The sequence below is a fragment of the Ctenocephalides felis genome, unplaced genomic scaffold (genome assembly GCF_003426905.1).
Source record: "Ctenocephalides felis isolate EL2017-DRISC unplaced genomic scaffold, ASM342690v1 CF-g0.4_SCAFFOLD_01886, whole genome shotgun sequence".
NCBI classification, from domain to species: Eukaryota; Metazoa; Arthropoda; class Insecta; order Siphonaptera; family Pulicidae; genus Ctenocephalides; species Ctenocephalides felis.
The window spans coordinates 5,669,124-5,683,821 of NW_020538040.1; the positions used below are offsets into that span (position 1 = coordinate 5,669,124).

General features: G+C 29.0%; 2 protein-coding genes across 2 annotated transcripts; both read left to right on the top strand.

Annotated features, from left to right (window-relative positions):
- Nucleotides 1–2,316: 2,316 nt before the first annotated feature.
- LOC113378549 lies at nt 2,317–6,645 on the top strand. Its single transcript, XM_026619097.1, has 3 exons — nt 2,317–2,494; nt 2,564–2,657; nt 5,780–6,645. Exons 1-3 carry the CDS (start codon nt 2,399–2,401, stop codon nt 6,520–6,522), a joined length of 933 nt encoding a protein of 310 aa, XP_026474882.1. The 5' UTR covers nt 2,317–2,398; the 3' UTR covers nt 6,523–6,645.
- LOC113378552 lies at nt 6,638–9,588 on the top strand. Its single transcript, XM_026619103.1, has 2 exons — nt 6,638–6,891; nt 9,148–9,588. Exons 1-2 carry the CDS (start codon nt 6,716–6,718, stop codon nt 9,290–9,292), a joined length of 321 nt encoding a protein of 106 aa, XP_026474888.1. The 5' UTR covers nt 6,638–6,715; the 3' UTR covers nt 9,293–9,588.
- Nucleotides 9,589–14,698: the final 5,110 nt, after the last annotated feature.

Here is a 14,698-nt window from a genome sequence, read left to right on the forward strand (position 1 = left end):
ATTTACAGCTGTTAGAACAAAATTATATAAAAATAATTTGTTGAATTTTGTAATTAAAATCTTTACTTCACCAACGTATACTAATTTATAAAACCTAAACATATAAAATATATAAGTTTTATTTGTAAAATTTTCCTGAAATGATATAATTTAGTTTACTAAAATTGTTATACACAGATTTATAGATAATTTTATTAGCTTTTCAATAATATAATTATAAATGTTTTACAATTTTAAAAAAATTTAAGTAAAATGCTTCAGCACTGACGTCTTAAACCTTTACAGCAATTGTTAAAAATATAATTAAATTTCTAGATTTTTCAAAAATAAGTTTGTTCTAAATATTACAAATTGTTATATACAGATTTGTAGATAATTTTATTAGCTTTTTAATGATATATAATAATATACAGCATATGTTATTAAGTAACAACAAAATAAACATTTTCATAAATCAATGTCTTGGAGTGCAAAAGAATAAAAATTTAATGATAAAGTTTAAAGATTTTTTTAAATATAAATTTGTTCTAAAATGTATAAATTGATATACACAGATTTAAGGATAACTTTATATAGTTTTCAATAATATATAATACAATATATATATTAAAACTTATAAGTTTTTTTAACAAAGTTTATCCAAATGTAATATAAGACTTGACTTCTTGGGTTACAAATTTCAAGTTTTGTGAATTCACAATTTAGCCATTTTTTTACACAATTTTCTTTGAAGACATTTAAATTGTTATATACAGATTTATAGATAATTTTATTTTTTCAATGATATATCATAATATACAAAAAAACTTTAACAAAATCATGCTAAATATAAAAAAATGTAACCAATGTAATCCACCAATGACTAATAACTAGATACTAAATTTTAAATTTCACATATTTTTCATATTAAATTTGGTTCTAAAGTTATTAAACGTTATATACAGATTTGTTGATAATTTTATTAGCTTTCTAACAATACATAATAATATATACGTATATATACGTTGAAATTCAAATTAAAAAAAATTTTATTCAAAAATAAAAAATGTAACCAATGAAATCCACCAATGACTAATAACTAGATACTAAATTTTAAATTTCACATATTTTTCATATTAAATTTTGTTAGCAAAGTTATAAAATATTATATACAGATTTGTAGATAATTTTATTAGCTTTCTAACAATATATAACATCATTGTTGTATTTTAAATATTTATAACAAAATAAACTTGGAAATAGAAAACTGCAACTATAAAACTAAAATAAATATTAACATTAATAAATAAGAATTACAAAACTATAAAACTAATATTCGAAAATGGAAATCTTGCTCATTAGTTTTTCATAAAAATCATCCTGGTTCGTCAAATATTATAGACCAGTAAAAAGAAATTTATTTATAAAAAAAACATTAAAGTTTAGCATAATTTTCTAAACCAAAACGCAGTGTGTTCAATAATTAATAACTTTTGAACTATTTGTCAAAAATAACTTGTGTATTTGGAAAATTTGTACAAAATTGCATATATTACAATATTATCTAACACTATAAAGCGCTAAAACAACTGTATATACTTATAAAATTATACATTGATTTTTTATTTAATATTAACACATATCAGGACTTTATTTCTTATGAATATAACACATATTGGGAAGTTTATGCAACTTACCTTAAGGCAAAATGCCACTCACACCTAATTTATATTAACATAATTAAAGTATTACACAAAATCAACAATATTCAATATATATTTAAAACTTACAGCTACAAGTAATAAGAAAATATTATAAATATAAACTTTGCATTCGAAATTTTGAAATTTGAATTTCGCGCGCAACCAACTTCACCTGTCAACTCGTGATTATTTATTCAATTGTTAAAAAGCTTTTTAAATTTCGTTCTAAATTATCTAAAAAACTTATAAATCCCGTTTAGAATTTATTATTGCATGAAAAACATTTAAAATATTATTTAAATTAAAATTTTATTTATTAATATAATTCTCAACATTGGCAATAGTTTACTCACAAATGTCAAAGCGCGGATTTTTGATTTTTTTTATTCCGGACAATTTGTGCTAAAAGGTGAGTTTTATAAAAGTATTTAATACTAAAACATATTTCAACACGGATGATACATATTGGATTAGTTAGTGGTAATAAATAAATATTAAATTTGTGTCAATAATTTTTTTCCAATATTTGTGGTTATGTTGACAGTTGCAAAATGGTTTTCTGAGTGACCGTTGCAAATTTTGTCACGTTAAAACTTTGCATCTTGTTTCCATTAACATTTTAATCATTGTTAAATGTATTGTTCTGTCGTAAAGTTGTTTTACATCTGTTATAATTTTTAAGGTTATGCTAGTGTTTTTGTTTGTTTTTCTACACAATGGATTCGTTTGATGTAAACCATAAACTAAATCGTTCTTCGTCTCTGTCGGATTTGAGTACATTAACTTTTGCTTCTCCTACTAGAAATACGAGTGTATGTGATAATACACATGCACATTATTGAGGAAATGATATAATTATTAATGGTCATTGTTCATTTTAGATTTATAACTCTCCGGTGCCTAAATTTGTGAACTTGAACACACCTTTTGGAAAGAAGGGACTTGTGAGGCATTTCAGTTGCGAGCAGATTTATGGTAAGATGGATAATAAATTGTATTTTATAGTTTTTAAGAATTGTGCTGAAAGTTTTTGTGATTAAGGGGGCATAGCTGGTGTGCTTGAAATATAAATACAAAGCTTTGTAGACGTTTGGAACATAGTTGAGTAATGACATTAGGAATTTTGTTAACTAACAAGTTAACCTAACCTTAACTTACATACTGTGTACTTCCTAAAGTTCAATTGTTTTCGATTAGTCTTGGGATGCCTAAAATGATTTCGAATAGTTGCTAGAATATCATTTACAAGTTATAGAAAGACTTATTGACTCAATGTATGTTTAATTTTACATTAATATGTAAAGTGTGACATACAAATTAACCTGAAGTTCATCATAGCCTCAAAATATTGCATTTTAGAGTACACCGAGTTGCATAGGACTTCATGATGTTAGACAATATTGTTTATAATTTAATTTGGTATAAATTCACCGAACACTTTATTCATATTAAACGAATGGTTTGGAAGTTACAAGCGACTAAATAAAACAAATTTATTTGTCTTCAATATTAAATACACAACTTTGCTTCGGCCGTTTTTACTATAAGAGTTCTTTACAAAAAATGGAGAAAGCAAAGTTGTATGTATCTTTAAAAGAGTTTTTAGAGTATACCGAGTTGCTGTAGGACGTCATGATGTTAGATAACATTGTTTATGATTTAATTTCAATCAAATTTGCTGAAGGCATCGTTTTAATGATGAATGATTTAGTTGTTATATAGTAAATAAATGTAAATTTGTTTCTAAATAAGTTTTGTGTGTTCAATGTTTAACAATTTTTTTCTATACAATTTTGTTCGAAGAGTTTTAAATTGTTATATACAGATTTATAGATAATTTTATCAGCTCTTTAATGATATATAATAATTACAACATATTCAATTAAATTCAAACAAAATAAATTTACAGTTGAAGCTAAAACAATGTGAGTGCCTTATCAAGATTTTGATTGCAAAGTTTAACTAATTATTTTTGCATAATTTTGTTCCAAAAGTTACAAATTGTTATATACAGATTTATAGATAATTTTATCTAGTTTTTAATAATATATCATGGTATATATGTATATATGTATATATATATATATATATAAATTTTATAATAATAATGCTGAATATTAAAAAATGTAACCAATGGCTAATTACTTGGTACATAAATTTTAAATTTTTGTGGATTTTTTCTTAAGCAATTTTGTTTGAAATGTTATTAAATGTTATATACAGTTTAGTAGACGATTTTATGAGGTTTTCAACAATATATAATATTGTTATTGCCCAATAATATATACTATATTAATAAATTTTGGTATATAGAAGTTTTGATATATAGAATTTTAGTTTGATCGTTAGTAGAGTTCTTTTTTCTGAACTAATAATTTTCGAATTTGCTCGTCAGTAGAGTTTTTTCAGTTCTCTAAAATGACCTCAATATATTTTTGCTTGTCAGTAGGGTCCTAACATTTTTCGTCATTAACATTTTCAAATTTACTAGTTTGCTCGTCAGTAGAGTTTTTTTTCTTTAAACTTGCTATAATTTCTTGTTCCAATTTTTCTTAAATGATATGTCCAAATTTGTTAGTAGAGTTCTTTTTTTTAATGACATTATAATTTATATATTTTTTTTGTAAATTTGCTCGTCAGTAGAGTCCTTTTGTTTGCCTTAATTGACATTTTATCAGTAATTTTTCTAATTTGCTCGACATTAAAGTTCATTTTTTTTTCAAAAATGACACTTTAATATATTTTTGTAAATTTGCTTGTCAGTAGAGTCCTTTTTGTATAAAATTTGAACCTCTAATATTCTTTCCCTGATTTTACTCGTCAGTAGAGTCTTTTAATTTTTCTTAAATGACATTTTACCAGTAATTATACCAAAATTCTAATTTGCTCGTCAGTGGAGTTCCTTTGTTTTCTAATGCAACATGTAATTTTTTTTAAATTACACGTCAGTTGAGTTCTTTTTGTGTAAAAAGTGCTCCCGTATAGTAACAGTTTAAACGTATTTGCAAATAATTCTGTGCGACATTTTCACTTATACTGTGCTTACTTTGGCGGCATTTTTACATTTTTCAATAGTTTTTGTTTTCACAAAATTGGAAAAGTGCTCCAGTACATAAACAGTCTAAACGCACTTGGGTAAACATTTGTACTAGAGTGGCGCTTAGACTGTACTTAGCCCGGGTTATTTTTTGAATTTTTGATCCAAAATTACAAAAATATTTTTTGAGAAAAAAAATTAGAAACAAAAATTTTTTTTACAAAGGCAATTATTTTGTTGAAACAAGCAGAAAGTTCTTTGAATCATTTAAATCGGACGCTTGGTTCTCTCAAAAACATTTTTTTAACAGTTAGCTCTGTATCTCCAAAACCGCTGGGCCTACCGTTGCTAAAAACTAATAACCACTTTTCCCCGTCATTACGAACTGAATGTTTTTTGAATCATACAAATCGGATGATCCGTTCTTTCAAAAACTCGATTTCTATTTTCTGCACTCTTTGCTCCATATCTCCGTAACGGCTGGACCTGGCTTTGCCAAAAACTAATCAGCACATCTCTTTATCAATAGGGATCGAATGTTTTTTTAAACCATTCAAATCGGTTGATCCGTGCGTCCGAAAACGTGGTCGAAAAAATGCGGACATACAATCCATCAATTTTTTCTGAAGTATGCCAAAATGTTCAGAAACCTTCAAAACGTCGAGAAATGCAAAAATTTTCATTTTCGATTTTCGGCCCATTACTATAACTTACCCTACGGGAAGTTAAAAAAAAACTAAAAAAAGCATCTTAAAAGAAATGAAATAATACAATTTTCATAAACTTTACATAAGTTAGTGTTACTATTGATATTAATGATTGGAATATTTAAGACGTGACCGAGTTTCGATATTTATATTTAGTATTGACCACACTATGCATCTACCTTTCTCACTCGCTCACACATTTGTGTATGCATCGCTCCCTTTCTATCTAGTGTTGGCGACACGAAATTTAATAAAAAATATAGCAAAAATAAAATAAACTAGTTGGTATTGATATTACACCACTAGTTATTGTAAATTTCATCGTCACAACTATTTTTTGGTTTTTTTTTCAGATCCCCGCCTAGGATCATCCCCTCTAATCCGCATCAAGGACACCTACAGCATCCCTTACCAACAAGGCGGCGATCTCTGCGAACCGGCCTGGTCAAACTGGTCAAATTTCAAAACCAGTCTGATGGCATCCGAAAATACCTCCGAATTACAACAGGATAATGATCAGAACCAGCACCAGGATGAGGCAGACATTAAGGTCTTTGGTAAACTCAATAACTTCGACTTTAGTTTCACCAAGGACTGCGAGGAAAAACTAGACGTCATCCCTATGGACATTGATAAAAGTCTGGAGAAAAAAAGTGATGATGATGTGGTGGACGGTGATGCTAATTTGAGGAAAAGACGAAGGGTTAAAAAGGAGGATCAAGATCAGGGAAACCCGAGGAAAATTTTAAAAGGTTCTGATGAGGTTGATGCAAGTGCGCCGGGTAAATTCCGTACCCTTGCCCTGGTGTTTTTGTTCCTGGTTTTACCCGTAAGCGCGTACTTGGGTTTCGTGCATAACACCGAGTTGAGCGTGAAAGACAACTTGAAAGTCCTTTCGCACAACTTGTTTAAACAACGTGCTAAGTGCGATCAAGCTTTAGACTTCCAAAAAACCCTTCAAAGCTTGCAACAAAACCTATACGGCCAAGACCAGATGATCCAAGACTTAGCCAAAAACTTCTACACCAAAAATTTCAAACTCTTACTCCTCACCGGCCTACGGGCGTCGGTAAAACCTTCACCCTCGAACAACTAGCCTCAACGTTCCCCTGGACAAGAAACATATTCACCATACACCACCCTTTGTCCACCAACGACCTCAAAGTGTTAAAACTCACCCTTTCCCATTGTGGGTACAACTTGATTTTGTTGGATGGTTTAGACAAAAAACACCGGAGGGTTTATATGATACGATAAGGGATGTCCAACAGTTTTCTTACCAAAACAAGATGAAGACGCTGGTGGTGCTTGTTTATAACACTTTGGTGCTCAAAAAGGACATGACGCCGGTGGATGGTGGTCATTTTGATGAGGAGATTCTCGAAGGATTCAGGAAGGAGTTTAAGGGTGCGTTGGATGTTAGTTTGGTCAAGTTTGGGAAGCTGAAGATTGAGCATGTTGTCAGGTAAATGATAAAAGATAATTTTTAAGTATAACGAGTTGATGTAGGGCTTTATGGTGTTAGACAATGTTATAGATTTAAGGTCCGCGTCGAGACCTTTCATTTGATACCCCACATGCCATATATGACGTCACAACGTCTTGAGTTACTGTGCTATTCATAGTTCTGCAACCCATTGGTCCACTCTTTATTATATATCTCGAACCATTATTAATTTGATATTAATTTCATTTATATTCACAATTAAAATATTTATTATAAAAGGGACTCTACTGACAAGCAAAATTATTAAGAAAAAAGGAACTCTACTTGCGAAAAAATTAATTTCATTCTTGAGAAAATGTTTGGTATAAAATGTCACAGGAAAAAGGACTCTACTGACGGGCAAACTAGACTATTACTTATAATCAACTCGTACTTGACAATAATATTTTTTTAAAAGAAAGGGACTCTACTGACGACGAAATTGTCAACCCAGAAATTCAATGCAAGATTTAATTGACAAGGATAATAATCAAATTTGACAAGAAAAGGACTCTACTGGTCAGAAAAAATGCTTAAATTCAATTTAAAAAAAGTAACTCTACTGACGAGCAAACTGAACTTAAAACAAATGCAAAAAAGGAACTCTACTGACGAGCAAACTAATTAGTACATAAATATCTATTAACAAAACCATAGTATCTAAACAATGTCAAGCAAACTGGAAAAAAACATAAAGGGACTCTACTGACAAGCAAATTCAGTAAAATCATTAGTACACATTGATTTTAAAAGAAAAAGAACTCTACTAACAATCAATTGGAGTAGTAGTAAAAAGGGTAGTGAGAAAATTGGTATTGTTCTTGAGAAAAATGTTGGTAGAAAATTGTCACAGATAAAGAGGTCTCTACTGACTAGTAAATTGAACTTGGACTTGACAAGAATAATATTATTTTTAAAATAGGGACTCTACTGACGAGCAAATTTAATTTGATCTAATTGTCTGTCCAAAAATGCAATTCAAAAAATATTTGACAAAAATAATGAAATTTGGCAGAAAAGGAACTCTACTGACGAGCAAATTCAAAAAAAAACTAATAATGAAAGGTCTCTTTAGAAAGAAAAGGACTCTACTGACAAGCAAATTAATTCTCTTTTGCTTAATTTGCTCGTCAGTAGTGTCCTTTTTTGCTAAATTGACCCTCGTTAGTCATTGGTTGGAATTTGCTCGTCAGTAGACCTTTTCGTGTTAAATTTTACTATTATTAAAGACTGTCAGTTTAATCAAGTTTAATTTTGTCGTCAGTAGACTCTCTTTTTAAAATCATTATTATTTTTGTCAAATCCGAGTCGCGTTTAATTTCAAGCAGAATTTGCTCGTCAGTGAGTCCTTTTCCATGTGACATTTTTCTCTACTCGACAATTTGATAGTCGATTTAATTCAGCACAAATTTGTCGAATATATCATTTGTTTTGGTCGTACGGTTCAAAAGTTACAAGAGATGTAACAAAAGTAGACCAATGGGTTGCAGAACTATAAATAGTACAGTGGGCTAAGACGTTGTGACGTGACATATGGCATGTGCGGTATCAAATGAAAGATCTTAACGAGCACTTTAATATTATCATACTTACAGACTACATAAATCAATAGGGTTCCGTACAAACCATATATTCACTATCTATGATCATTTTAAAGTACACCAACTAGCTGTAAGGGTTTTATAGTGAATAATGTTATAGACAATTAAATTTAGCACACATTCACAGAATATTTCACGTATCTCACACAAACGGTTCAAAAGTTACAAGAGTTTAATAAAAGTAGACCAATGGGTTGCCAAACTATAAATAATACAGCGGATAAATATGTTGTCGTGTCAAATATAGACATGTGGGGTATCAAATGAAAGGTCTTAACCAGGACTTTGATAATATCATACTTATAGACTTCAAAAATCAAAAAAGTTTCGTAGAAATCATTTATTGACTATCTAATGTTAATGTTTGTTCAAAAATTCTTGAAAATATTCGAGTATGTTACAAATCTTTTAATTTAGAATAAATTCACTGAATATTTCATGTATCTCACACAAACGGTTCAAAAGTTACAAGAGATTTAATAAAAGGTAGACCATTGGGTTGCCGAACAGTAGGTCAAAATGTTGTCAAGTCAAATATAGGCATGTGGGGTATCAAATGAAAGGTCTCGACGAGCTCTATCCAAATATCATACTTATATATCTCACCTATTTATTATTTTCTCTCCTCTTCCAGTTGCGTAATGACAGAAGCCTCCAAACTCAACCTAAAATTATCCCGACAAGACGCCCTCAAGATTGCCCAGGACATTCCGCCCATCTACGGTTGCAAAGGAGCCCGAGCCAAATTGATGATCCTGAAACCAGACGAAGACTTGTAGTAGTGTCCCTTTTTTTTAAAAAAAAATTAGTTTTTAGTTTGGATAATTCAATTAATTTGTTTGATTCAATTATCCATCGTACTGTTGTATATACTTTTATAAGGCGTTTGTTGATCGACAAGACTCTTGTTTGTTATTAATTAATTAAATGATTGTGTGTGATTTAATAAGGATCTCTCGTAATAAGGTTAGTACGGCTGTACTGTTTGGTATTTTGACTTTTTTGTATGACGGTGTGTGCTTCATGTTTCGATTGCAATATTTTTGTAATAAATAGTAAAACATTTATTAATGAAAGGAAAGTGTTTTATTATTAACTAGAAATTTAAGGGATAAATATATATATATATATATATATATATATATATATATATCAATTAAAATAAAGAAAACATTAGTTTTTTGTAGATGCTTAATAAAGACGTTTCGTAACCAGATACATTCCATCATCAGTTTGTTCTACTAAAACATTTAAAAGAAAAAAATACAAAAATTTGAGAAGCAAAATATTAACTAGCGGGGCGCATGGCATCGTGCCTTAAGGCAAATTGCTGGAACTTCCCGTACCGTAATTAAACATTCGAGATATGAAAATAATCAATAATTGTTTTGAATAATTTCAAATAGATTATATATATAAAATGCATACTGTAAAGTTATAAGTGTTATTAAATAAGGCGATGAGCGTATTCTACTTATGTGTTTATAAGAAATTTGATTTTTTTGATAATATAGAAATTTTTTGTTAATTTAAATTTTTTTTAAAAATTTGAATTTTTTCCAAATATTTGAAAGTTTTTTTGAAGTTTAAAATTATTTGGAATTAAAAAAAAAACTTTTTCAAATATTTTGATAATTTGGATATTTTTGAATAATTCGATTTTTTTTAAATTTTTGAAATATTTTCAAATTTTTTGTAAAAATACATTTTTTTTCTAATTTACTTAAATTTAGTTTTACGGTTGTCATGGTAACCGTCACTAACACAAAATTTTCAGTGAAATTATTTTGCGATTTTCGTTAAAATGATAAAAAAGGGACTTTACTGACGAGCAAACTCAAAATTTGATTTCGAAGATGAAAAAGAGACTACTGACACGCAAAGTGAATTTAATATCGAAAATATAAAAAAATGACTGTACTGACGAGCAAACTTGAAATTTGATTTGAAAGCTCAAAAAGGGAAACTACTGACAAGCAAACTTTAATTTAATACCGAAAAGTTAAAAATGGGACTCTACTGACGAGCAAATTTAAAATTTGATCCGGAAGATAAAAAACGGACTCTACTGACAAGCAAATTTTTTAAAATTTGATTTAGAAGATGGAAAAGGGAGTCTACTGACGAGCAAACTTTGATTTAACACCGAAAAGTTAAAAATTAACCAAATTTAATGTCGTTTTTACCGAAAAGGTAAAAAAGAGACTCCACTGATGAGCAAATTTAAATTTGAGAAAATAAAAAAGGGACTGCACTGACGAGCTAACCGAAATTGAAGAAATATTGATAAAAAAATTAGCGACAGAGGACAAAGGAACTCGACTGACGACTGACTGACAGACATACTTAAATTTGATCCAGAAGATAACAAAGAAACTGTACTGACAAACAAATAAAAAAAATAGATAATAAACAAGGACTCTACTGACGAGCAAACTTTAATTTAATCTAGAACATTAAAAAATGGACTCTACTGACGACCAAATTGCAAAATTTAACACATCGTAACCTTCACAACTTTTCCAAATCCAAACCGTATTACAGAAAGAATGTTATGATAACAGAATCTTTCAAACATCCCCCTTACTTACTTGTTTTATGTAAAATACCCTGATCGCACGGCAAATAGATAGACATTTTTACAGTTTTTCACTACTTATAAACAAGCATAAGAGAGCGTTTCAGAAAATGATAAAAAAGTACTATTTTAAGTATTGTTCTGTATGGATCAGAGACATGGAATCACTTTTACTCAATCTAATACATCACAATCAGGAAAAGACCTACTCATCGCACAATTAGCAACAATTAAATTGCAATAAACAATCTCTTCAAATCAAATCAAATCTTCTACTTCATTATATAATTATATACCGCAATTGCTACCGCATTTACAACATTTACTGTTGCAATGTCATTAAAGTTATAAATAAAAAAATAATAGCAATTTAATTCACACCTCCATATTTGACAGTTGCAAAATTCTGTACCGAAAAATCATAGAGATAAATTATATAACAGTATAAGATCAGTGATAAATTGTAACAGCGGTGGTAAAAGTATCATTGTTAAAAATAATTTAAAACTAGTGGGGTGTATGGCATCGTGCCTTAAGGCAAATTGCTGGAACTTCCGTACCGTAATGAAATATTCGAGAAATTTTAAACGTTTTCAAATATATTATTACAAATACAGTGTAACTTTCATTATTTTTGCTATTTTGTTAAATCCGAGCAAATCAAGTAAATCATAATAAATCAATTGATTTCCAGAACATTAACAATTTCATTTCGAATTCAATTAAAAAAAAATAGTTTTGACTAAATTACACAAAATGAAAAAGTGCTCCCGTATAGTCACAGTCTAAACGCATTTGCAAATAATTATGTGCGACATTTTCACTTATACTGTGCTTAGCTTGGCTGCATTTTCACATTTTTCAATAGTTTTTCACAGAATTGGGCAAGTGCTCCAGTATATAACCAGTCTAAACGCACTCGGGTAACGCATTTGTACCAGAGTGGCGCTTAGACTGTGCTTAGCCTGGTGAATTTTTTAAATTTTTAATCCAAAATTACAAAAACAATGTGCATGGTAAGCGTTAGAGTAAAATATTTTAAGTATAAATTTAATGCAAATAGTTTTATTGTTTAATATTGTAATATTAATTTTATGGTTATGAACAAATGAAAACTTGGTTTAGGTAGCATTTTGCCTTGAGGCAAGTTGCATCAGTTCAAATAATATAACAAATAATTAATTATATATAATAATACTGTTAGAAACTAAGTTGATTTTCTTTCAATTCTTTCAAGTTTGTTTGTTGTCAGTAGAGTCCCTTTTTTAACGTATTTTATTTGCTCGTCAGTAGAGTCCTTTTGAAACGATTTTTTTTGTAAATTTTGTGTCGTCAGCAGAGTCCTTTTTTCTTTCTATTTTCCCTTTGCTCGTCAGTAGAGTTTCTTTTTATAACGGCGATTTTATTTGCTTGTCAGTAGAGTCCCATTTTTACAACATTTTTTTATCTTTGATTCTTTCAGTTTCGATTTGCTCGTCAGTAGAGTCCCTTTTGACACGATTTTTTTTTCAAAAATTTTGCTTTTCAGTAGAGTTCTTTTTTCTTTTTGCTCGTTAGTAGAGTCCCTTTGTTTCGATTTTTTTAAATTTTGCTCGTCAGTAGAGTTCTTTTGTTTTATATTTTTCTAATGCCTGAAAATGTTCAGAAACCTTCAAAACGTCGAGAAATGGAAAAATTTTCATTTTCGATTTTTGGCCATTACTATAAATACCCTATGGGAAGATAATATTTGTAAAGAAAAATACGTCGAAATATATTAGTACTTATATTTATTTTCCTTTACCGAACCCTAGAAATGTCGTTCAATGCTCTAATAGTTTAAATGGCCCGAATTCTGCGGTCGATGGATGATTCGGCAGAAAAAAAGCAAAAAGAAATTGTTATTACACAAATATGGAGTGCGAATGATATGAAAAAAATATAATTAGGAAAAAACAATAATCGAAGTCATACAATGATAATTATACATTGTTTTATTTACTAACTTTCCATAGGGTAATTTGCAAAAAATCGAAAAAATTACGTTCAAAGGTTTCTGAACAATTTGGCATTACTTAGAAAAAATAGATGTGTGTGTGCGGATACAATTATTCGTCGACGATCTTCGGGAACACCGATCAACCGATGTTGAATGATTCAAAAAACATTCGATTCCTATGATAGGGAGATGTGTGATGATTAGTTTTTGGCAAAGCAGGTCCAGTCGTTTTGAAGATACGAGGCAAAACAGTGCTAAAAATGGTAATTCAATTTTTGAGAAAACGGAGTACCCAATTTGAATGATTTAAAAAACATTTTACTTGTATTGAAGAAATTTTTGGTAAGGCAGGTCTACTGACGAGCAATGAATGCTGAATTGCTCGTCAGTAGTCTTGTTCTTTCTCATTTTCCTCAATTTGCTCGTCAGTAGAGTCCTGTTTATTTCTTATTTTTCTGAATTTGCTCGTCAGTAGAGTCCTGTTTATTTCTTATTTTTCTGAATTTGCTCGTCAGTAGAGTCCTGTTTATTTCTTATTTTCTGAATTTGCTCGTCAGTAGAGTCCTGTTTTTGCTTATTTTCCTCAATTTGCTCGTCAGTAGAGTCCTGTTTTTTCTTATTTTTTCTCAATTTGCTCGTCAGTTGAGTTCTTTTTCACTCATTTTTCAGAATTTGCTCGTCAGTAGAGTCCTATTTTTTCTGAATGGGCTGTCAGTAGAGTCATGTTTTTCCTATTATTTTATATTGCCCGTCAGTAGAGTTCTTTTGTTCTTATTTTTTTCAATTTACTCGTCAGTTCTTATTTTCCTCAATTTGCTCGTCAGTATAGTTCTTTTTATCGTATTTCCTAATATCTCGTCAGTAGATTCCTGGTCCATCTTATTTTTTTGATTTTACGTCAGTAGAGTTTTTTTATCGTATGTGCTATCCGTTAGTATACTCCTGTTATTTTTAATTTGCTCGTCAGTAGAGGTCTTCTTTTCTAAACTAATACACTCATCAATGTTTTTTTTTTTAATTCTAAATTGCTATTTAATTTGCTTGTCGGTAAGAGTTTTTTATAACTTTTCGTAGGGTAAGTTTTAGTAATCGTCTCGAATCAAAAATAATTTTTTTTTACATTTGTTCATGTTTCAGAAGTTTCTGAACATTTTACTGGCATACCTTTAAAAAATTGATGTTTGTGTGGATGTGTGCAAATACAAATTTCGTCGACGATTTCTGGAACACGGATCAACTGATTTGAATAATCACAAAACTTTTTGCTTGTGTAGACGGCGTGCAAATATGCTTTTACAAAAAATTGCGTAATTTAAAAATTTGAATAAAAAAATCAAAACTTTCAAAATAAAATTAAAGTTTTAAAAAATTCAAAATTTTCGAAGTTTTTCAAATTCAAAAAATTTAAACAATCGAAAATTTCAAAAAAATATCAAAATTTAAAAAAAAAGATTTTTACAAATATTGAGAATCTTCAAAAATTATTTTAAAAATCAAATATTTACAAATCTCAAACATTTTAAAAAAATTGTTGTTTCCAAAAATTCCAAAAATTTCGAACCTTTGAAAAAATTTTAATACTTTGAAAAAAATTCAATATTATCAAAAAAATTAAATTAAAAAAATGAA